The sequence below is a fragment of the Artibeus jamaicensis genome, unplaced genomic scaffold (assembly GCF_021234435.1).
Source record: "Artibeus jamaicensis isolate MK-2021 breed Jamaican fruit bat unplaced genomic scaffold, CSHL_Jam_final contig_2790, whole genome shotgun sequence".
NCBI classification, from domain to species: Eukaryota; Metazoa; Chordata; class Mammalia; order Chiroptera; family Phyllostomidae; genus Artibeus; species Artibeus jamaicensis.
Window position 1 is genome coordinate 1,078,325 of NW_026521616.1, and position 22,791 is coordinate 1,101,115.

Here is a 22,791-nt window from a genome sequence, read left to right on the forward strand (position 1 = left end):
CTCAGGCCATCACTGCCAAGAGGCTTCTCTGGGTGTGGGGAGCCTTCTGTTCTGATGGGGGTGCTGGGAAGAGGCACAGTGAAGGGGGGGTCTCATAACAGAAAATCTGTGCTGGGCAAGGACCAACTGGGAGTGCGAAGGTCCTCAAAAGGTCTCTGGAGCAACAAGCCAGGCTTTGGGGACCCACTGCAGGTTACCTTTGGTGGCTCCTGCGGCCCCCAGGTGGTAGATGGCAGCCAGGATGAGCCAGCAGGCTTTCTGCTCATCGGGGGAGACGCCCAGCACCTTCATGGCCGTCTGCAGCTTACTGAACTGCTGAGCCGCCTTTTGCTTCTCCTCAGGCTACAGGGACAGGCAGGCACACCGGCACCGGATCTCAGAGGGGCTGTCCCCCCAACCCCACCGCCAGCACACCCCCATGCCACCGGCCCCTCGGGCAGGGCAAGGCTAGGGTAGGGCTGCCCAGCTGGCACTGGCCTTCTGCTGTTCCCACGGGGCACTCCGGGCCATTGGAGGCTTCTCTTCCTCCCAAGGCCCAGGGCTGTCAACCCAGTCCCCACAGGCCCCTCACCTTGGCCAGTGGCACAATCCCGAACACATTGTTCTCTGCCAAGTGGTTCAAGTGGAGCTCTGTCCTAGGGGTACAAGTGAGGCGTCAGCACAGAGCTTGGTCCCCACGCAAAGGCCACCTGCCCACCAAGGTGATGACGGACAAACAGCTTCCAGACTCTGAGGTCTGCCTGCCCAGCCTGCCCTACTGCCAGGCCGGAGGCTACTGGCGTTCTTAACTGGTCTGGACACCAGGGCAGAGCACGGCCTCCCTGGGACAGGTCACCAGAGATGTCCTGGTGAGAGTGTCTAGTCAGATCCCTGGAAGGGAGCAGGAGTCCTGCCTGAAGGGTGAGTCCAGCCAGGACAGAGACTGTGTCCTCAGTTACAAGAAGAGCTAAAGAGGCTCATGCCCTAGGGCTGCTCGCTCAGCCTGATCATTTATCCTTCCATTCAGTGAACATGAATAGCAGGTCTGCAGGTCTGCAGGTCTAAAGGGAGGAGCCTGGCAGAGGAGCCAACCCAGGGGCGTGGAGGGCCAGCCTAGAGGGAGGGCCCTGAGGGGGTTAGGCTTTGGGCCCCACGCTAGCTGCGTGACTGCAGGCCAGTCCCTGACCACCTGTATCTCAGTGTGCTTTCCTCTCTAGACCTGGCTCCACAGGTAGCAGGGGTCCCAGCTAGGAACTGCACCCCTTACACACAACCAGACCCCTGTGTGCAGGGCTTAGGGCCCCTCATCTTGCAGTTCTAAGGGCCTAGGTACGCAATAAGCAAATGGTGCGGGATGCAGTCGAGTGGCAAGGGCCAGGAACTTTCAGCGGGCTGGGGTCCAAAGCCCCCTCCCGGTTCCCTCTGTCCCATCGCACCTGAGGGTACCATCCGCGCAGGCCAGCAGGTAGTAGAAGACATTGAAGGTGGCCTCGCTGGCTGGGCGTCGAGCCACACGCAGCTTTTCCAGAAGCATCGTCTGTGGCACAACAGGAAGGGTATGGGCAGAGGGGGGCAGTGCCAGGAAAAGCCTCCCCCACACCAGAAGGAACTGGCCCGTGGGAACAGGAAGCTACTTGTTCTTCTCCAGGTGCTCAACCAGAGGCCAGATCACCTCTGGGGCAAACCCGGAGCCAAGAGAAGGACAGGCCCAGCTCGTGGAGGGACACTGCCACTCTGCCTAGTCCCAAAGCACAGCTTTCGTGGAAAGGTGGACACTTTGTGGTGAGAGATTTCACTCAGCTGGGATGGGAGTCAGCCTTGGCTGGGCATTACGTTGCCGACAAGCCAGTCTTCCCCGGGTGAAACCTGCCTGAGAGAAGCCCCTGGGTGCAGTCAGGGCTCGGGCAGGGTGGGGCAGGAGGCTGAGCCTTGCCCATCCAGGGCAGGAGGCACGGGGAGCTGCCCTGCCAGTGCCAGGGTCTGTTCTGTTGGGGCAGAATCCCAGGAGAATGAGGCACAAGAGAGAGCCTGATTTCTATGGCATGAAACCAGGCAGACAGTCTCCTACCTCCCGGAGTGTCCCCTCACCTGAATGGAGGCTGAGGCCACCTGGCCAGCTTGGTCAAAGTCCAGGGAGAGGATCTGGGAGAAGCGGGTGGCATTGCCATTTATGATGGTGGGGCTGTTCCCAAAGGCTTCCAGGAGGGTGTACAGAGCCTGCCACTTCTCCACTGCAGAAGACAGGCCCCGGGCCATCAGGAAGGCCAGGCGCACAGAGAGGCCAGGGAGAGATGGGCCTGTACCTGGGAGGGGCTTCCATCCCCACCCTCTCTCCCGAGCCCCTTCTCAGTCTCTCAGCTGTCCCTGCCTCACCAGAAAACACCTTGTTCCCGCTGGTGCCTGCGATGGTGGCCAGGTATTGCACCAGATGCTGGCAGCTGGTGGTCTTGCCACTGCCACTACTACCCAGGAGGACAATGGACTGGTCCTGGCGGCTCATTAGCATTGCCCTGTATGCAGTCTGTGCCACGGCATAGATGTGGGGTGCCATGTCCTCCCGCCGACACCCCTTGAACATGTGCATCACCTTGGGCAAGAGAGGGGAGGAAAGGACGGGCGGGCTCTCAGCTGGTCGCACTCAGACGCCCTCAGCTCGAGGTCCGTGTCATTCTGGGCCTTTCAGTCGGGGTAGCGGAGGGATTCTGAGGCCAAAGCCATGCAGGAAATGCAGAACTGAGCTGTTTCTGGCCTCTGATAGGGGTTGGGGAGGGGCTTTCTGTCCTCACCCCTTGAAATGACTCCTCCTCCCAAGGTCAACTGTGAGAGTGGACAGGAGCCCATGGGATGCCAAGGGGAAGGGGCAGAGCTGGTTAAAGGTGGGGTTGGCAGTGGGTGGGGGGGGTCCAACATGGTTGCTCAGAAGGCATCGCACCTTCTCAGAGTACACGGCGGGGGCCCCACGGGGGCTGAGGACGAGCAGGCTGGGGCCGGCGTACGTGTGCAGTAGGCTGGCGCCATAGCGCTGGCGCAGGGTATGCAGGACACTGGATTCATTGAGGTACACCAGTGAGGCCAGGTCTTCTAGACGGTCGCAGGAGGGGGCGTTAGCCTGTGCGACAGGGCAGGCAGGAGGGCACTGAAGAAGCAGGACCTGTCTGCACCGGTGGGGGACAGGCCTGCCCTGCCCGGCCACCTCCTGGGCCCGCCTCCAGCCTCCTGCCAACCTTCTCTACGTCATCCTCGTCCACATCCAGGACGGCTCCATCATGGTCCAGCTTCACACGCACCTTCCCCTCGGGCAGGCTGAGCTCCTGGGATTTGAGCTGACTGGCTGCAGAGTGGGGCAGGCCGTCAGACGGGGGCCTGGGGAGGCTTTCCCACCCTCTTTGGGCCCTTTTTGGTCCTGCCTCCTTCTCCTCACTCACCACCTGGTTCTCACCAGATGCCGAAGGAACCCCAGCCCTGAAATCTAGGAGGCCCGGGCGCCCACTCCTGCGCCTCCCTGGACTCACCCAGTGAGAAGCCATCCTTATGGACCAGCCACACCTTCTCTGTCTCGTGCCAGGCCTCCTCGGCTGCAATCTGCTCTTCTGTCTTCACCTGCCAGAGGAGGGGAGGTCAATAGTCAGACCCTGCTCTGGAAAACAGGCAGGGACAACAGGAGGGAGGAGATGCTCCAGGGGAAGGGCTTCCAGATGAGCCCCTGCTCGAGGGGGACGGTTGGGCAGCAGACACTGAACAGGGAGGGACCTCAGAGGTGTCAGAGGAAGAAGATGGGAAAGCCAGGAGGGAGTGGTGGTCCTGAGGAGCCCTGAGGACAAGGACACAGAGCTAGTGACCATGCCAACCTTGAGGGTTTAGCAGGACAGTGGCACGGAGGAGAGCAGACCCTAGGAAAGAGGGTCAGCAGGTTCTCCCTTCAGCTGCCCTTCCCCCCGCCACCCTGCGAAGCCCGTGGGATTGGTATCCTAAGTCTATCCCCCTCGCCCTGGGCCACAGCTACCGTGGCCTTTCAGGCCCAGCTTCTCCCTCATCCTGACAGGCCCTCTCCTTCAGCAGCTGGGAAAGGGCATTGTCTCAAGACCCAAGGAGAGTGTCTACTGAGGACTCTGCAGTGCAAGATGGGAAGTGGGGCCTGAGTCCTCGTGTGGGCCAGGCCTTCCCCTCCAGAGTGTGCTCCACAGGGTGGGGCGGTGCCCAGCCGCACCCGCGGCCTCCTCAGAAGGCGGCGGGCACACAGGTCCACGTGGACGTGCCAAGGCCACACAAGGGCATGCCCAGAGGTATGGGGGGTGGTGGAGAGGGGCAGCACTGCTCTACCAAACACAGGAGGAGACTGCATGCCACACGGATGGGCACCAGAGTGGGTACAGAGGGGCTGGGGCCCCCAGGAGGCCCCATGTGGTGGCCCATCAGAAAGAAGCATTTGCAGACGCTGCCGGGGGGGGGAGGGTGGGGTGGGGGGGCTGGGCAGACAGGAGACAGGCCGTTCAGGTTCCTTTTGCTGTGTATGGGTGAAAGGGCAGCAGGTCTCGCTGTGGCCCTGCTGGGGAGATGGCCCCACCCAGGACATGGAGCAGCCATCGGGCTGGCCCTTTCCCCTCACTGTCTTAAGACCCTCAGCTGTGAGGTACAAGTAGTCTCTAGAGTCCCCCACCCTCACGAGACCTGGGGCGGGTGCACTGGTGCGGGATCGAGAAGGACAAGGACACACAGTAAGAGGGAGCATTTTCTTTGCTGTATTTCTGAGCTGAACGAAAGAGACTGGGTTCCACTGGCAGGTTGGGTTCCGGCCCCAGAGACCTCCCTCCCTTGCTGACTGCCCTTCCCGGCCACTGAGTGAGAAGGCTGGGCCACACCAGAGGCCTCGGGCTCGGGCACTCACGGCCAAAGATGTTCCCCTTCATTTAGGAGGGGTCACTACGGGGTGTCACTATTTTAAATTGTTAAATTAAGATATTTAAAAAAAGGCTGGTTTTTTATGTTTGAAGAAATGTAACTTTATAGAACAAAATTATGTTGTGTGTTTTTAAATCATGTGAGGCAGGTAAAACCTGTCTTGAATGGGTAGGTACATTCTATGGGTCAGGTGTTTGAAGACTGACATATGAGGTGACGTCAAAGGGTCATGGCCTGTCACTAACTCCTCTAGAGCTAATCTGAAGGTGGGTTTCCACAGTGGCCTGCAGGTGGAGATAAGAGAATGCCACGTCTTCAGGCCTGGGAGGCGGCCTAGGGGTGGTGGTAGGGACTCAGACTTTTCAGCTTTCTCTCTCCAGAGTGAGCAGAATTAAAACACCCAGAGACCAAAACTCTGGCCAAGCCCTTGGGCTCCAGTGGCCGAGAACCATGAGCCACAGAGGCCACACCTGGGCGGTGACATAGTCTAGACACTCCTCGGGGCCTGGCACAGAGCTGCCCCATCTCACACTCCTAGCACTGCCTCCCGGAGGGTCCCACCAGATAACAGGTGGGGACCAGAAGGGGAAAGAGGCCTTACACTCCAGCATGAGGCCCGAGCACAGACACCAGCCCAGGTGCAGGCCAGGGGTGGCAGGTGGTCACCGGAGGAAGCGGAGGGCTCCTGAGGCGGGCAGGGACACCCTACCTGGCTGTGGGCAGGAGACGCGGCCTCAGGGTCCAGCTACCAGCAGCAAGCAAAGAAGAGAGAAGAACAGGGGTGAAGGCAAGCAGACCACTGGCACGTCCCCTTCTGCAAGCACCCAGGCACAAGTGGGCGGGCACTCTCAGGCTGCCCACGGTGCAGGGTATAGGTGCGAGTCACGTAGCACCAGAGGGAAGTTGTTGGCCTGGGCAGGTGAACTGAGCCCAGGATAGGCCAGACGGGGAAAGAGAGGCCCAGCCTGGTGAAAACAACTGTCACCATCAGACTTCTCAGAGATGATGCTCTGGTAAGTCACTCCTGTGGCCTGGGCAGGAGTGTGCCACCCGGGTCGCGTTCTCTCCTAGGCTGGCCACCTAGTCCATTCTGAGTCCGGCTCCCCTTCTGGGTGCCACCAGCCCAAGCCACCTCCCACATCCAGGGCCTCTTCCAGCCGAGCTTCCCTGTAGCCATAAGACCCAGAACAGGGCTGTCCCTGACCTTCACACAACACCCCCCCCAGGATGCCACTCCCCCTCCAAAGCTGTCTTGTAGAAACATCCTCCCAGCACCTGTGACACAGCAAGACCGCTGGTAGCCCCAAGTCTGATACCCCTTCCTCAGACCCCCACAGCACCACTCCCAGGCAACCGTATGACCCACAGTGACCCATCCAGGTCCACGTGCCAACTGCCCGAGAGTCAGGGCACGTTGACCTCTCTGCCTCTGTCTGGTCACTTAAAGGCCCTTCTGGACAGGAAGGGGAATCAGCCAGGCCTTGGACCTTGCCTGTTAGAAACGGACAAGGCGTTAACAGGCCTGCCTGGGTCTGGAGAGCTGGGGCATCAAAAAAGGGGTGCCGGCTCCCTGCCTCCGCACCCACCAGCCCTGGGCACTGAGATATGTCCCCCAGCGCCCTTCTCTCCTTTCTTGAAGTGGGGAGACCGTTGTGAGGACCCTGGGATGCCACGGGGCCTCCTCTGCAGGCAGGTGCTCCTGCACACAGACATGCTCAGTCTGGGCGCCAGCCTCAGGGGAGAGGTGTGCCAGGGACTGGGAAAGTGCACGCGACAGGTGGCATTACAGAAGCTGTGAAGATCCTCTCGAGCCGCTGGCGGGCCTCCTCTGCGGGGCTCAGCCGGACCTCGGGGGCAGCTCCTGTCTAGAGGTCAAACCACTATTAGTCCTGGCCTGGGAAGTGGTGGGGACACAGCATGCCAAGCTTCTAGCCCGGGAAGCCGCTAGGACCCAGTGGGTAACTGTGAAGTAGGGTCAGGAAGGCAAGCCAGGCACAATGTGAGTTTTTAAACTATCAGGTAAGAAAAAAAAGGCACCTGAGAGTTCTGAGTTTCTTCTCACCATGTGAACCACTTCAGCGACGGGATGGCCCTACTCTTCCACACACCCTCTGGCCCCTGCCGTCAGCCCAGGGGACAGGTGGCTGAACTCCAAGCAGAGCTCTTCTCAGCCCCCAACTCCACCCTAGTGAGAGGCGGAGGGACAGGGAGCCACGGGGGGGAGGGGGCAGCCGGCCCCAGACTGGGCAGGTGATGCTCTCGCTGGGCTCCGCAGAGGTCTTCTCGGGGACTGATGGTTTGCCTCATGCTCTGCCCATCAAGCCAAAATGCCCTAGCGAATTCCTGTGCACCAGAAGGTTATGTCCCTGATTCTGAGTGAGCCAGGAGGGGTGGGAAGAGCTGCAGCCTGCTCTACTCTAAGTTCTTCAAAACCCAAGAAGAATGGAATGGGAGCAAGACAGGTTCTGGGGCCTTAGGAATCCCAGGGGCCGGACACAGCACCACAGGGCTTTAGGCTGTGCCCTGCCCCTCATCCCCACCCCTCCCCTTCCAGCCGGAAAAGGAAGGAGCGTGCAAATTACAGAGAAGCAGTGATGAAACTTGATACCCCTCCTCCCCACAAACACAGACCCCAGGCGGCCTGAGAAGGGTTTACCATGGAAGCTTAAAGAGCGCTGTCCCCAACCCAGGGACTGGCCAAGCAGGCAGCACCTGCCTAGGGAAAGGGATGGACTGATCCTCCTTGTTCCTTCTCCCTGTCCCCAACCTCCTGTCTCACCCAGAGGGCACTCTGCGGACAGACAGGGCTCCAGACCCAGAGGGGGGCCACTGTGCCCGTTAGCCACTGGGCACAGGGCTCCTCTAGAGTCCTGCCGCCAGAGGGGGCTGCCAGCCAGGCCTGGAGGTCGTGATGGCCGCGATGCCATTAGTCACTGCTGTTGTTAGCCTCCCTGTCAGGACTTCCCTTTATTGGTGGAGTGGACCTCCCGCCCCCCACGTGCCAGGGACTGGGCTGGGGATGTTCATTTATTACCTGAGTCACCTCTAACCTTCACAGCAACCCTCCAAAGCAATTCCAAAATCCACACCCCCCCCCCAAACAAAAGATTCTTCTTAACTATTTTGGTGGCAAAACCCGCTTCTTTATATTCTACCCCTCTGCAGAGTAAACATCCATAGGTTTTGCTGTGGAAATATTAATGCATTTGGTTATGAGTTGCTGCTCATTATGTACACCATATGATATTCTAAAATGTAAAAATCACTAATTTCCAAAACACTTTTGGCCCCAAGGGCTTCAGAGGAGGAACTGAGTTGTCCCCACCTGACAGGTGAAGGCTCAGAGCTGGGACCTTGTCCAGACCCTACAGGAGGCGTGTGGCTGGGATGCTAAACACAAGCAGGCCGCCTGACTCCACAAGTTCTGGCTCCCACCCTAGCACTGATCTGCTAAGCCTCTAGATCTTCATTTGGGGTCTGGAGCCTCAAACTGACCCCATGTAGCTGAGGACCAGGCCCCGACTCCCACGGGACAGCAGCATGCTGGTTAGCAGGGCCCATCGCAGAGCCCAGGCCACCACAGGCTCTGGCATTAGGTCCCAGAAAGCCACGCGGGCCCACCGTCAGCAATGGCCTGGGCCCAGACTCTCAGTCATGCGGGGCTTTGTGCAGGGGCCTTAGCAAAGCCAGTTGTGAGGGTGCCTGGCCCTCAAGCAAGGGTGGCCAGGGGCATGGGAGATTAGTGACACACTCGGGTACCTCCTGCGGCACGTCAGGGGCTGGTGACTTGGACTGCTGCAATCCAGCGAGGTTCGACTTCGGGCTAGTGGAGCCTGGGACGGCCAGCGTTTCTGGAGGGGCTGGGGAACACTGCTTCTCTGGGGTGCCAGGCTTGGCTGGGGAGCCTGGGTTGGCTGGGGAGTCCGCCACCTGTGGGGAGCCTGGTTTCCCCAAGGAGCCTGGCTCCTGGCTGGTGGGCTTCTCCCCCTTCCCAGGAGCCTGCTTGCTGCGGGGCTTGTGGTCCTTGCTCCTGCCCCGAGACATCAGGCTCCTTAGGCCCACGGACAACTCATCCTTGGCCGTCTCCTTCTTCACTTCAGGCTTAGGCAGAGCAGGGGGAGGTGGTGGAGGTGGAGGTGGCGGCTTGGGACCAACAGCTGCCTTTTCCACCCTCTTGCCTCGAGCTGGGTGCTCAGGGGATTTGACTCCTCTGCCCGGAGGTTCCCTGGCACTCCCAGGCTCCTCGCCAGGCAGCACCTTGCTGACCACCTTCCTCATTGCATTCGCCACCTTTTTCCGGGACAGGCCTGGGGCCTCCTCACTTGGGCCTTCTGTTGAGGTAGCACCCAGGCCATTCATGGCGGGGGTGGGTGCAGGGCTCTTGGTTGTCTTGGGAGTCTCTGTGGGTACAGGACCGGTGGGAGGCTGCGGACTCTTAGATGGGCCACTGCCGTCCTTTGTGCTGCCCTCTAGCTACAGTCACACAGATACAGGCAGACATTAGCATTAGCCCCTGTGTCCCACCCACCCCATGCAGAGGAAGTGAGAGGTGCGGCCTCACGCCCAGCTCTGGAACAGACCCTCTATTTGTGCACCGAATAATGAATAAGGCAGAGCTCCAAGAGGCTCTCCATCACCCAGATAGGTAAACTGCATCTAGGAGTGTGGCGTCCCTCTCCCACGAAACACAAGCAGGTACTGCTGTCACCTGCCATCTATCCCCAGGCTTAGCATGGAGCCCTGAGATGCTGACACAGAGTGTCCAGAGGCCCATGAGGTGCCCATTACTGGCTTTCTGTCAGGGCAGCGACTGAGCCTCAGTCCAGGTGAGTCCACGCCCTCACAGCCCAAACACAGCAGAGGCGAAGCACGGAGAGGTCAAACGATCAATTGCTGGGCCTCACTCTGGGCCTTCCTGCCTCTGTGGTCCCTCCATCACCCTGTTTGCTGGGCAGTCAGACCCCGAGTCTGCTCCTCCTGACAAAAACAGTGGTCAGGGAGCAACTCCTGGCCCCCACATATGCCAAGCCTCCTCCCTTCCTGCTCCTCTGGTCTACACCACTGTGCCCTCTCCACCTACTGTCTCCTCTTCACCCACATTTTCCAGGGCTGCGGAAACCCAGTGCTGGCCCAGGAGGCTTCCAACTCATCCTGCTCCTGTCGGTCTCTCTACAGTTTTCCTCCTGCAAACTTCTCAAGGGTTGGAGGCCTCCTGGCTCCCACAGTGTATGTGTGGAATGTGGGAGGGAGAGAAGGCAGCTGTGGTCCACAAAGGGTTAAGCACTCAAGCTACCACAGCTCCACTCTGCGCTAGATCTGGGTGCCTGCCTCAGGCAGCCTCTCAGCCTCTGGGCACCCAGGAACTGAATGGGGTTCGCTGCAGGCTCCACTCCACATGGTGCACCTACGCTTCCCCCAACTGCTAGGAACTGTCTATGGACCCAAGAGCCTGCCACTGAGAAGGCCAGGCTGGCTAGAGGCAGGGCAGAGCTTCCTGCAATGCTGGCCACATTGCCTGGGGGAGCAACCTAGGGGCTCCTTGCTGGTCAGGCAAAGAGCTGCCACTAATGAGCTGTGCTTGAGCCCTTGTTCCTCAAAACAACGACCTTGGTTCTAGGGTACACCTGAGCTCTGGACTCTGTGAGGGGTTGGCTGCCATCTCTGCTTGGATGTAGGAAGATGCTCACAGAGTGGCCACTATGTGGAGAGGTTGCCCCAGGTACTGAGCAGAGCTGAGCCAAGTGGCCTCAGCTGCATTGTGGCCCTCCTGCAGGGGAGGGGAGGGGAGGGGAGGGAAGGGCTTGAAGGTACTTATTCTCAACCTCTTGGACCAAGAGTGCTCTGTGGCCTTGCCAGGGCACTGCGGAGCTGGCTGGTGGCCCTAGCTGCTGGGTCCTACTCGCCCCCCCTTTCTAGCGTTCCTCCCTCTGGGCCCCCCCAACTGCAGATGATGATGACAATGATGAGAGGAAAACAACTGCTAACCATCATACAGTGCTGATTATATGCCAGGCAATCTTCTAAGCACCTTACATGGAATTTTCACAAAAAACCTGGCGTACTCCAAGACCCCCGCTGCCCACGTCTCAAACATGTCCCCCTGCAATCACAGGCTGCCTTGCAGGATTGTTTACAGATCTGGCAGAAGCCACAATGCCTAGCTAATCAAGTCTCAGTTCAATGAAGTGGGGGAGCCGGGCCGGCACCGTCTGTGGCGATGAAGCATGGATCTGTTCTGCGGCCCAGAAATGCTCCAGAGCCCTGGGCACTGCCGCCCCCTGCGCTGACAGCAGCCCTCTCCCAACTACACTTGCCTAGGCTTACCTCTTCTGGAACTGTCTCTCTTCTCTTGCCTTAAAAGAGTCCAGCTTTGTTCAGGGTCTCTATCTGAAGGCAGAATGACTGGGGTAGGGGCGGGGTAGGGGCTGGCTCGGGCCCCGGGCAGCTGGGGCCTGCCTCCAGGTCAGCCGCAGCAAGCAGCTGACGGGGTCTTGGGGAGAGACAGTAGCAGCTGCAGCACCTCCCTGCCCTTATCTGGTGCCACCCAGTGCAGGACGAGGAGTCCCAGTAGCTGCTCATCTGGTGCTCCCAACCTAAGAGTTTGCCCCCCCTAAGCCTATCCTGCCCCAAAGGTTCAGGAAAGCAGAACTAAAGGCAGGGACTAAAGGGGTGTGGGTGGGAGAGGGTCTCCACAGTGCCTCAGCATTCCCATGGGCTTCACTCGCCCCAGGTTAGCATCGCACAGGTGGCACTTTCGGCCCCTCCTGGTATTCCCTCTGGGCACCCACACAGAAGGGGCACCACGCCATGCCTGCCTGTTCCGTGGAGCGGCCTCCCAGGCTAGGCTGTGGTGGGCACACCCTCACACAGGGGGCTCGGAGAAAGCACTTACAGCCCCTTCCTCCTTGCCAGGAGGGCCAGGCTTCGGCAGAGTTTTGTCCTCCTCTTTCACCTGAGGGAGCAGACAGAGAAGTCACTGGCAGGTCAGGGCTGGGGGCCCAGCACGAAAAGCACAGAGGGCAAGCATCCCACGGCCAGGAGAACTGGGGCTACGGACCTGGGCAGCAGATGTACTGGGGTCAAAACTGTCCTGTGACAGTATCAGGAATGAGGAGTCTCTGTGGGGGCCAAAGTCAAGGGCCTCTGCCCTCGGAGACCAACCACGTGGCCCACTGGGGCTGTCTAATGAGGTCTGCCCATGAAAGCAGCAACCTGGCCTTGGATGCAGGGTGGAGAGAAAGATGCAGTTTATTCAACTCAGGCTGAACTACCAGAGTCATTCCAGCTCAGAGGAGAGGGGGTCTGAACAGGGGCTCCCTGACCTAGGGGATGAGGAGGGGGCTTGCCCCCATTTGGGGGCCCGCAGGGGCCTGCAGAGCTCAGTGCAGTAAATGGACGGCTCCCCAGGGCTGGCTCCGGCTCCTGTCTAGGCTCCACGCGATGTCCCTCAGCACAGAGCCTGAGGCCTTCTCAGCCAGATGGCTGGGCTCTGGCTGGAGGCAGAAAGTGGGGCAGAGGCAGGTTTTCAGGAGGCCAGATATCTTCCCAACCTCAGACCCACAAACTGCCAACCAGGCAGCCAAGGGAGGGAGCCCCAAGGCCGGGGGGTGGAGTGTGGAGGCAGGAAAGATGCCTAAGCTCTGGCTGCTCTGGCCCGGATTCATGCTCAGTCCAGGAGCTGGCTGGCCCAAGCCAGAGGAAAGAAGCAGAGGCAGGGGCCAACGGCAGATGCCAAAACGATCTGCAAAAAAGGGACAGACAATATGGACGCTCTGGAGATTCCTTCCGTTCAGAGGCTGGCTCAGAACACACCCGGAGCGGCCAGGCCTCCAGGCTGGGGGGACCTGCTCCCCTGCCCCTCACTTACATCTCTCCCTCCACAAGCTGAGGCAGTCCTAGTGGATTTCATTTCTCTTCTTTACTTACGTTGGACTATAGAGAAAGACAGGTCAGTTACCAGCCTGACCCCACCCCCACCTCAGCAGGCCTTTCTTTCCCAGCACAACGTGGTAAGAGGAGTCCTTGACTCCTAACGGAAAAGATCCTCAGAAACTCTTCCGGGTCCTGTTAATTATCCACCTGGGGAGGACTCTCTGTTGATAACCAGCTTCCAGGCTAATTCTGAATCTAATTAGCAGTGCCTGGGGCACTGACCAGCATGATGGCCAAGGTGCTTTTAAAGCTGCATCTTGCCCACAGAACTCTTTTCAATGGGCTCGAGCTTCAAAGTTAGTCCGCACTGCCAGAGACGGTAATTCTTCATCTCCATGGTCTCTATTACTTTAGAAACTGGGATTGGAGCAGAGAAAGGGAAAGGAGGGGCTGGTGGAGCGGGAATGAAGGGGAGTAGCAGAATCTAGGTCTACTCCTGCTGCCGCCCACCGGTACCCATCCCTCACCCCACCCCCACCCTCAGAGACCACACCATGCACTAGCTCTGGCATGCAGGTTAGAGGAGGGGCACGCAGGTTAGAGGGGGACAAGTGCTCACAAACCACCCAGGCACAAGTGCTCCAAGTGCAGTTAGCTCAGGCACGGAGATGGCCCATTTTCCAAGTCCACTCGCATCCTTCACCAGCTCCTCCCTCCAGTGGCTTGAGCTTGGGACCCCAAGCATCTTACCCAAGTAGCGAGGGGCTGGGGAACCAATGGCTGTCCCCCCAAACGTTTGGGACACTAGGCCCAGCTCTGAGCTCAGTTCCAGATTTAGCCTGAGGCTGACTCACTGCTCCCCTCCCCCACCCAAAGGGCTCTGTTGCAGGTCATTGCCCAGCTGGGGACTGTGCACAGCACAAAGGCACGCCCGGGTCTGTAGCCTGAATCACCCTCTGGACCTGGGCAGCCAGAAAGCCTGGCTCCCTTTCCTCCTGCCCTCCTCAATCCCCAGACTGGGGGAGACTCAGTTCCCAGGCCTCAGAGCCAAAGCCATTCCCAGCGGCCCCTCCATAGTGGCCCACATCCCCAGGGGTGAGTCGGAGCAGCAGGGGCATGGGGAAGTGCGGAAGGGTTAACTTAGAGGGGCAGCACTGGGACCAACGGCAGCTCAGCTTTCTAGGTGGAGCTCGGGGAGGAGCATGACTCAGCGCAGGGGCCCAGAGAGACAGAAGAGTCCACTGGCCCCCTGGTCATTCTTCCCCAACCCCCAAGTATGCACACATGCCCTGGTCCCGCTCCGGTCTCCAACGCCCTCTCTCACAAGCCAGTCTCCTGCCTGCACACACCATGCCAAGCACATCGGAAAAGCATAAAGGGTTTGAAATCCAACTTTCCTTTTGCTCCCAGAAGGCAAATCTTGATGAAAAGGCCATGGTGCCGAAAGGAGCCTGCACCCTGGGTCAAAGAAGAAATGGGTGGGCAGGGTCTCTCAGGGACTTGGAGTCTTCCTAAAGGCCAGGGTCCGCCAGGACAGACACTGTGGGCAACAGGGGGAGAAGGGGGTGGAGCAGAGGGGGGAGGATTACAAAGCTCAAAAGGTCAGAGATGGGGGGTATGCAATGTTAGAGGAAAGAGGAGGCAAAGTGGGGTACAGAATGCAGAACTTCCCATCCCTAAATGCAATGTGCCCTTAAATAAGCCACCCCTCCCTGAGCCTCTCTGTAGAAGCAGGGCAGGGACAGTGTCGATATGGCTAGGGTCCTTTCTAGGTTTAGCACCCGAGGGTCCTGGGTGGGGAGAGGCACTCGGGCCCTTAATTCGGTGAACCAAAAGTCGAGGGCCGGTGACTTGGGAGGGGATTAAAGAAGCTGCTCTACGACTCTAGCAACTTTGCCTTTTACCTGCTACACATGGGCGCAAGGGGCCTGGGGAACTTAAAGCCACCCCATTCACGGGTTAGAAACCGGAGCTGGTCCGCTTGAAAATCAACAGGCAGAATCTGCCTCAGCCCAAGGAGAGCCTTCATCCACAGAAACCACTAAATTCAGTGGCGCTTAAGAACTGGTTCGCTCTTATTATTGCTTGTAATGAATTAACAGTGAAAAACTAAAGAATTTTGTTTTCAATGAGTTATTTTTAATTTGCTTTGTTGACTTTTCTATTTTATTCTCTAGTTCCTATGCTAGAAACTTTAAATTTGTTTAATTAACTTGCTCTTTGATCTCTTGCTCTGGTTTTCCTCAAGGTCCGGGAAGGGGCCCCTCCACCCCAGGATGTAAGGACGCCGGCCATTAACACGGGGGCCTATTCCTCTGCCTCGGCTGTTCCTTATGAACATCACTCTGAACACAAACGCAGGGTTCCTCTCAAAGGAAGTTCTCTCTGTGGCTTTTGTGCCGGACTGCCTGCATATTTCTTTCTTCCTTATCGCTGGATTTTAACTAAGACTTTGCTCAGGATCAAGAATAACCTGTCTTTATCCAACATGGAACAGGTAAGGGCCCCAAAGACGGTGGCAACGCCTCTACTGCAGTTGCCCCCGGAGCTGGGGGCTGATGACTCAGCAAGGGTGCACCCGCAGAGCAAGGGTGCTTGGCAGCCAAGGCCTCTGGTCCTGACCAGTTCTCTCTCTGGGGAGCTCAGCCATTCCCAACGACATTAACTACTGAATGTGGAACACCGACAGTGAGACGGGCCTGGTAAATGTATTTAACACGCGAGTGTATTTTCAAAGCTAAACCTTACAACAGTCTCATGACATAGGAATTAGTATTATTCCCATTTTACTGATGAGGAAGAAGACTCAGAGAGACTGAGTCACAAACGTGATAAATGGTAGAGCTGGAGTTTGGACCCAAGTCACTCCCATTGCAAAGCCTGTGCTGTGCCCACAGAGGCCCACCTTTTTGGCCGTTAGGCGGGGTCAGAGGGGCTGAGTCACCCTTAGTAGCCAACTCTGGCTACCACTCTGCACCAGCATCAAGGGTCAGGTCTGGGTCAAACCAAAGCATGATGGGGCGGTGTTTACTAGTGTCCAATGTGCCCAGATCAAGTTTCTGGACTTGCAAAGGGAGACCCCACCACAATCCCACCACTTGCAGAGGCCTGACGACCCCCCATCTTCTCTTGAGGAGGGGAAAGAGAAAGCAATGCTCACTGAAGACTTACCACAAGCCAGGTGCAGTGGTGAGCACTTAACATGGTCCCCATTTAATCCTCACAACAACCCACTCTCTAGAGAAGGGAACTGGGAGGCTGAGTGCCGGGCTGAGGGACCAGAGCAGGCAGGTAGGCAGCACGGGGATTCACAACACGGAGGGACCCTGGGGGCTGCTTGTGTGTCTGTGGCGTTCCCTGGACTCTGCCTTCCTCCTGGGCAGCACTCCCCTCACCCGTCCTGCTGAGGAACCTGTTGCACGGCGGTGCTGCCGCGGGCTTCCTGGGAACCGCGGAGAACGACACTTGCACATCCCGACTCCCGGGGACGTGGGAGAAACAGGGAGGCACAATGTCCAAACTTAGAAGCAATAAATAGACGGCAAACTCAGTGCCATGGATTTGAGGGGGGGCTTAGTAGCTTTTTGGGAGCAACAACAGCTTAAAATGCACCATCTCCTGGCCTGGCCATCCCATCTTCAGGAATGCATAGGCAACAAGTTGACTTGAAGAAAGGAAGAGAAAGAAGAGAGGAAAAAAAAAACTCTCTTCAAACCCATGCAAAGACTTTTAAAGATGTACGCTAAATAACAGCCCCAAATTATAAGCAACCCAAATGCTTAGAATAAGGAAGGGCTAGGTAAACTATGGTAAATGTACTGCTATATTGCCATTTAAACTAGCAAAAATGGCCCTGGCTGGTGTGGCTCGGTGGTTGAGTGCCAGCCTGCTAATCAAAGGGTCACCGGTTCAATTCTCAGTCCAGGCAGGGCACATGTGTGGGTTGCTGACCAGGTCCCCAGTGCAGGGTGCGTGAGATGCAACCACACATTGATGTTTCTTGTCCTCTTTTTCCCTCTCCCTTCTCCTCTCTCTTAAAAAAATAAACTAGCAAAAGTATACACAATGTAACCATATGGAAAACTTCACCTAAAATAACAATGAAAAAAAAAACTAGAACCTAAATAGAACAGTGATCATAATACCTTGTAAACTGTGTGACTCAGACACAATAGAGACACTTGGTATTTATTTTATGTATCTGTTTACTTACTGTTTATTTCTACTGTAAAGATGACTACATAATCAATATAGGAAAGAACAGCTAAAAGCATTTGTTCTCCAAGAGGAGAAAATCTGAGAAATCTGCTGAGGGACCCGCCCCCGCTCAGCCCCAAAGGCTTCCAGAACGCAGGGGGCTGCATCGGGCAGGTTTTATACTCTATGTGGCACCAAGGACCATCTGCCCTCAACTCACAGCCCTCTGAGCCCTTCACAGGAGGGACTGCAGGCACAAATACCCCCAGGAGAATCATTCCACCCACCAGACACCACTTAGGCATCGAATGCCCAGGCTGGACAAATGAATGCACTGAGGCCCACATGCCCAAGCCCGATGTCCACACTCTGCGAGTGCCCAAGAGCAGCAGGTGCCCACAGAGAGTGTGCCTAGAGGCAGAGAACCTGGCCCCTCCCCCCCCAACACTCACATACACTCTGGGCTTCTCATTTTGGGAAGAAAGAGGCACAGCATCCTCCTCTCTCCCCTCTCCTGTTCTGAGGTGCGAAGGTAGGTCCCAGGTGACCCTCTCCCTGCCAGTCCCAACCTAGCACCAACTTATTAAGGACTGGGGCTGGGGGAGGAGGAAGGTGTAGGTAAGAAATAGCAATAAGACAGTAATAACAGGTGCCCTGGACCAGACATGTACTAAGTACCGAACCCTTTACATACATCATCCCTTTACATACATCATTTAACCCTCGAGACATCCCTCTGGAGTAGATATGGGTATGATTCCTGCTTTACAGCTGAGCAGATGGAGGCCCGGCAGTGACTTGCCCAAGGCCTCATGGCAGCAGGTGGCACATTAGGACTCACACCCAGATCTGTCCTGGGTGTCCAGCAGGACCTGCCAAGGCTCACTTTAAGGGGTGGCAGCAAGCCCTGCCTCCACCTCCCAGGTTCACCTGCACTGTTGTCCTTCTATGACATCACCTGCCAGAATGACATCTGGGGTAGAAAGCAGGGTTTCCACATATGACCTGTTATTCCACCCGTGACCCAAATCAACTTCACCCAGAGCTGCCTGAGAGAAACAGGGGCTCTGCAGGCAGTGGCCTGAGCCACGCTGTCAGGCAGAGGATGAGAGGGAGAAGACTGGGCAGGGACACCCTGGCCCCTTTGGTCCAGCCTCCAGCGAGAGCCTGCCCCCGCGGCAGGGCAGGCGGAACAGAAAGCAGCGAAAGCAGCGGGGCGCCTGCAATTGCTGCCCGGGGCCGGGAGGAAGCAGGTGCACTGGAATGGCTTCCTGCTGCCACTGCAGTTGCAGAGGGCCCGGGTTTCCTCCTCTAACGGCCAGATCTGTGGAGGCCTCCCTTCCCTGGGGACTCTCACTGCCCCCCTGCAGGGCACTTTGCCATTTGCCTGGCCATCTCCGTGCACAGCCCCGAATCTGCAACCTGGTGCTGGTGGTCCAGGGTGGGGTGGGGTGGGGAGTCAGGAAGCACCTAGACCAGGAAGCACACCCCTTTCAGGGTGAGAAGTCTCTCTGGCCCCACCCCCGCCTGCCCACATACCTCCACCCTGGTGCCAGTTTTGTGGTGGGGCAGGGCAGTCCTTGGGCAAAGAGGGATACAAACGCTCACGGCCACATCTCAGGCTCCCGGCACACCTCTGCACCAGGCCAGCCCACACACTCTGCCAACTGCTGACACAGCCGAAAGCCTTACCCTTGGTGGCATGGGGGGGACAGAACAGACTGGGAGGCAGCAATGTCTCTCCTCACTTTGCTTTTTAAAGGAACGCACTCCTCTGGAGTAGCCTCTGCTACAAAAGAGACCTACAGCCAATCAGGGCAGCCCCGAGATGCCATCTGTGTCCCTTCCAAGTGTTGGAGCCACACAGATGGAGGAGGCAGCGCTGAGCCCACTTTCAGCGACACTGGAAGAGGAGATCCTCAACAACTCCTAGAACCACCCTTCCCAAGCCCCTCTCTGTCATCTACCAGAAGGAAGAGGGTAGGGGGCTGTTCTGGCAACACAAAGCAGGGGACAAGACTTCTGAAGACTTGGGGGGTACTGGGGTTCTGGATTCTGGAAAGAAATAGTGTTCCCAGGAACGAAGCCTCAAGCACTAGTGGTTTGTGGGGAGGGTGTGTCACAGCCTGTGGGGAGGCCGGTGCAGTCCCAGGACACTGAGGTTTAGAATACTGTGCCCCGTCTGAAGCTCCCAAAGTCCTGAGTCAGCCCCAGGAGGCCTGGGCTGGGTAATTCCCTCCCCACCAAGGGGCTCAGAGAGGAGACCCAAGGCTGCCCCTCCCCACCCCCCTCACCACCTTCAGCCACATCTGGGTAATATCAAATAGGCCCCTCCTTTCCTAAATGAGGAAACAGCAAGAGGAGCCTGGGACATTTCCGGGGTGGGGGTCAGAGGGACACTCACCCGCATGGCCTGGCCTGGAGCAGCCCAGAGCAAGGAGTCTCTTCTCTGATGCTGCTCGGTTAGCAGCTCAAAATAGCACTGGCTGCAGCCCCGCCCCTGTTCCCCTCCCTCTCCCCAGGCCCCTCCCGTCCAGAGCTGCCCAACCCCGGAGGGCCAGAGCCAGGCGGAGAGTGGAGAGCGAGAGTGGCCTGGAGGACTGCGGGTACCAGGTATGCCGCCTGGAGGAAGCGGGTGATAACAGCGTGTGTGGAAGGGAAGGAGGAGGCTTTCAGAGTAAAGGCACACAGTGGGGGACAGGCAGTGTTGGGGGGTTAGGGGCAAGGGACAGGGAGAGCGGGACTTTCCTAGTGACACACACCCGAGCCTCTGGACAGCTGAGCTGATATGGCCCCTAAAAATAGCAGAGGAATTTGAGACTTGCAGCCCCCGGCCCCACTGGCCAGGATCAAGAGAAGCACATGCATGTTCACGTACATGCACTCACGCACATGCACACACACACACACAGACACTCAATCACAGGACACACAAATCAGAGGCTCACCCCAGCCATCTGATTACTGCCGCAGAGGCAAGACACCCTGGAACGTCACTGCTAAAACAACACAACACATAGGCCTGCAGTGCACTGTGCCCACGGCAGCCGCACGCTGTCCAGTGAAGTCCAGCAGGAGCGGAGGCCGTGCTATCAGTCTGGGGCCCACGGCTGCTGCCTCACTGAAACGAATACACTGGAGACGTGCGTGGAATCGACTGCACGCTGTGCACACTTCCTTCTCCCCACACAGCCTGTGACTGCGCAGGCACAGAGGAGGGTGGGGTGAGTGGGGTGCGGTGGGTGGGCCTTGGCTTTGAAGACAGAGGAAACTGTGGGTGTCTGGCCAATGATTAAGGGCTGCCAGTGAGAAGCCAGGGCTCCTCGTCAAGAGAAACCGTAGCCCAGCTCTCCAGTTGGCACCGCATGACGCCCAGACCTGGGCTGGGGACACCAGAGAGGCCGAAATGGGAGCTGGGAGCAGGCGGGCAGGAGCCAAAAGACAGGTCTTTTGAAGCTGTCTCAGAAACTGTCAGCTCTGCGGGGGGGGGGGGGGTACACGATGACAGACAGTCACAGCCTCCTTTTTCCTCTGAAGGGGAAAAAAAAGGTTGGGGTGGGGGCGGAGCTGGGAAGGAAGCCCTGAGGCAGAGCCATCTCCTGTCAGTGTCCAACCAGAGTGGCTGGAGACCCCAGGCCTGTCACCCCAGCCAGGGGTCCTGTGAGCCCAGTGAGTCCTGTAAACAGTACGTCTTTCTCTGTGGAAAGGCCGGTAGACACGGCCCGAAAGGACCCAGGCCCAGCTCTGCCTCCTACCCACCACGCACTCCCAGCCCAGCTACACACTGGGCTCCTGTTTCTGCTTTCTAGGGAGTGGCACGTCTTCCCAGGAAGCTGGTCTGCCCCTTCTGGGGCATGTGCTGTGTCACAGGCCTTTGCATTTCGCCCGCTTTCTTGACACAATGATGCCAACTCAGCTGCGCAATGAAATCCCCTGTGGGACTTTAACAATACTGATGCCTGGATTCTCCACCCCCCACCCCCAACACCTTGTTTCTTATTTAATTAGTTTGGGAGGGAGGCATGGGCACTGGGATTTTTTTTTAAAGCTCTCCTAGGTGGGTCTTACATGCATCCAAGGCTAAGAACTGCACAACTCCAAGGCCAACCTAGGCCTAGTGCTGAAGTGCCCTTTTGTTCATTCAATGAGTGGGTCAGTGAATGAATGAATGAATGAATGAATGACTTAGCCGTGTGACTGTGGGCAGGTAACTGTAAAATGAGGACTATGCGACACTAACTCTTCACCCAGTTAACATGACATTGGTGAAATCTCAGGGAGTGAAAGGGCTCTGGTTCTGCAGTGGTCCCCAGACTACAGCATCAGGGTCACCTAGGAACTTAACAGAAATGCAAATTAGGGCCCCTCCCAGGTGCGCTAAATCAGAACCTCTGACTAGGGATCCAGCACCTGTGTTTCAGCCAGGCCTCCAGGTCAGGGGCCCCAACCTCCCTCCTGCCTGTCTGTGGACGTGCTGGCGTTGCTGCCTGACCTCCGCAGCCATTAGAAAAACTGTCTTCCACGAAACCGGTCCCTGGTGCCAGAGAGGTTGGGGACCGCTGCTCGAGGTGATTCTGAGAATCACCGCTTTAAAGGACTTATTCATGGTGTACCACAGTTAAGTCAGTGAGACTTCCAGAGGCCGACTGCCTGGTTCATTCTCGGCTCTTCCGTACACTAAACTATACAACTTCACCCTGTGGTTCAATTTCCTCACCTATAAAGTGGGGGAAGTAATAGCACCCGCCACACAGGGTTGTGGTAGGGGTTAAATAAATTAGAACTTGTGAAGCTCTAAGAAGAATATCCAGCACAATAGTTTTCAGTATGTTTTAACTATTACCTATCTGTGATCATTGGGGGGGCGGGGGTGGGGGGGAGATACATCATAATAAAAATTTCTACATATCTGAAGCCTACTTCCTCAATGGAACAAAATGCTTTCTATCTTGAGGAGTTTTCTAAATTCAATTACTATTTACAATCACAAAAACATTCGATAGACTCTTTAGTAAAAGGCTCTGAAGTCACCTCACACTGAGCTTCCCCTCTTGAGCCCAGTTGTTTCCACTCCGTACTGTACTGAAGGGCATGTCGTCCCCACTGCGGTGACTCCTGACTTCCCAGCCTGGCTTCTGGCCCCCCTACCCCACTCAAGGCCTCCAGCCACTCTCCAAGGACACCAGCCCCGTCCAGACATCACAGTCAACAGGAACCCTCGCTATATGCCCATGTTAGGAAGGCCAGACACGCCTTGTGTCCGTGTATCTGCCTTTTAGTTCTTCTGTCCCCTCGCTCTGTCAGTCAGCTGTCATGCTGCCTGTCAGCATGCCTTGTCTCCCGCAGTCTCACTTCCTTATAATGTGCCATTTCTGCCAAAGGTTAGAAAACCAGATAATCAAGCCTGAGAGAACAGAGCCCAGAGCAGGCCAAGTGGGATGTCAGCAAGATGGCCGCCTCCCCCGTGAGTGAAGGACCTGGGTTTTCACACGCAGACTTGGTGTCTGCTATTTTGGCAACTCCGGGGCCTTCTTAAGCCCACCTGCCACTCGGCAGTGCTCTAGAAGATGACTTCTGGGTGACTGAGGCGTCACTGTATCCACACACTCGTTCTGAATCGCTATTAACCATGTGCCCATCCACTCCTCTTTTCTACTCAGATGACCACATCCTGTCGGTTCTGTCTCTGAGATGACTGGCTCTACGGATGGAGACCATCGCAAATCAGCTTCGTTTCCTGAGTGGGAAGAGCAGACCTCTTCATTCAGAAGGGAAATCTGAGGTGCTGACAACACATTCGGCCTCACATACAACAACAACCAGTCCCTCTGCTGCTCAGGGGTT

General features: G+C 57.2%; 1 protein-coding gene across 13 annotated transcripts in view; it reads right to left on the bottom strand.

The window, feature by feature from the left end:
- Positions 1-22,791, bottom strand: part of MYO18A (myosin XVIIIA) — a 92,629-nt gene that overhangs the window by 41,443 nt on the left and 28,395 nt on the right. For 8 of the 13 annotated variants that reach the window (XM_053662708.1, XM_037162894.2, XM_053662700.1 and 5 more), the window contains exons 3-11: positions 5,588-5,623; positions 3,492-3,579; positions 3,204-3,310; positions 2,912-3,088; positions 2,353-2,566; positions 2,068-2,210; positions 1,416-1,516; positions 572-635; positions 198-342 (exon numbers count right to left, since the gene is read on the bottom strand). In XM_053662708.1, the coding sequence (XP_053518683.1) occupies positions 198-342; positions 572-635; positions 1,416-1,516; positions 2,068-2,210; positions 2,353-2,566; positions 2,912-3,088; positions 3,204-3,310; positions 3,492-3,579; positions 5,588-5,623 (1,075 nt within the window). Of the gene's footprint in view, positions 1-197; positions 343-571; positions 636-1,415; positions 1,517-2,067; positions 2,211-2,352; positions 2,567-2,911; positions 3,089-3,203; positions 3,311-3,491; positions 3,580-5,587; positions 5,624-19,351; positions 19,425-22,791 lie in introns of those variants that run through there. The other 5 variants (XM_053662711.1, XM_053662710.1, XM_053662703.1 and 2 more) reach the window with 3 other exon arrangements.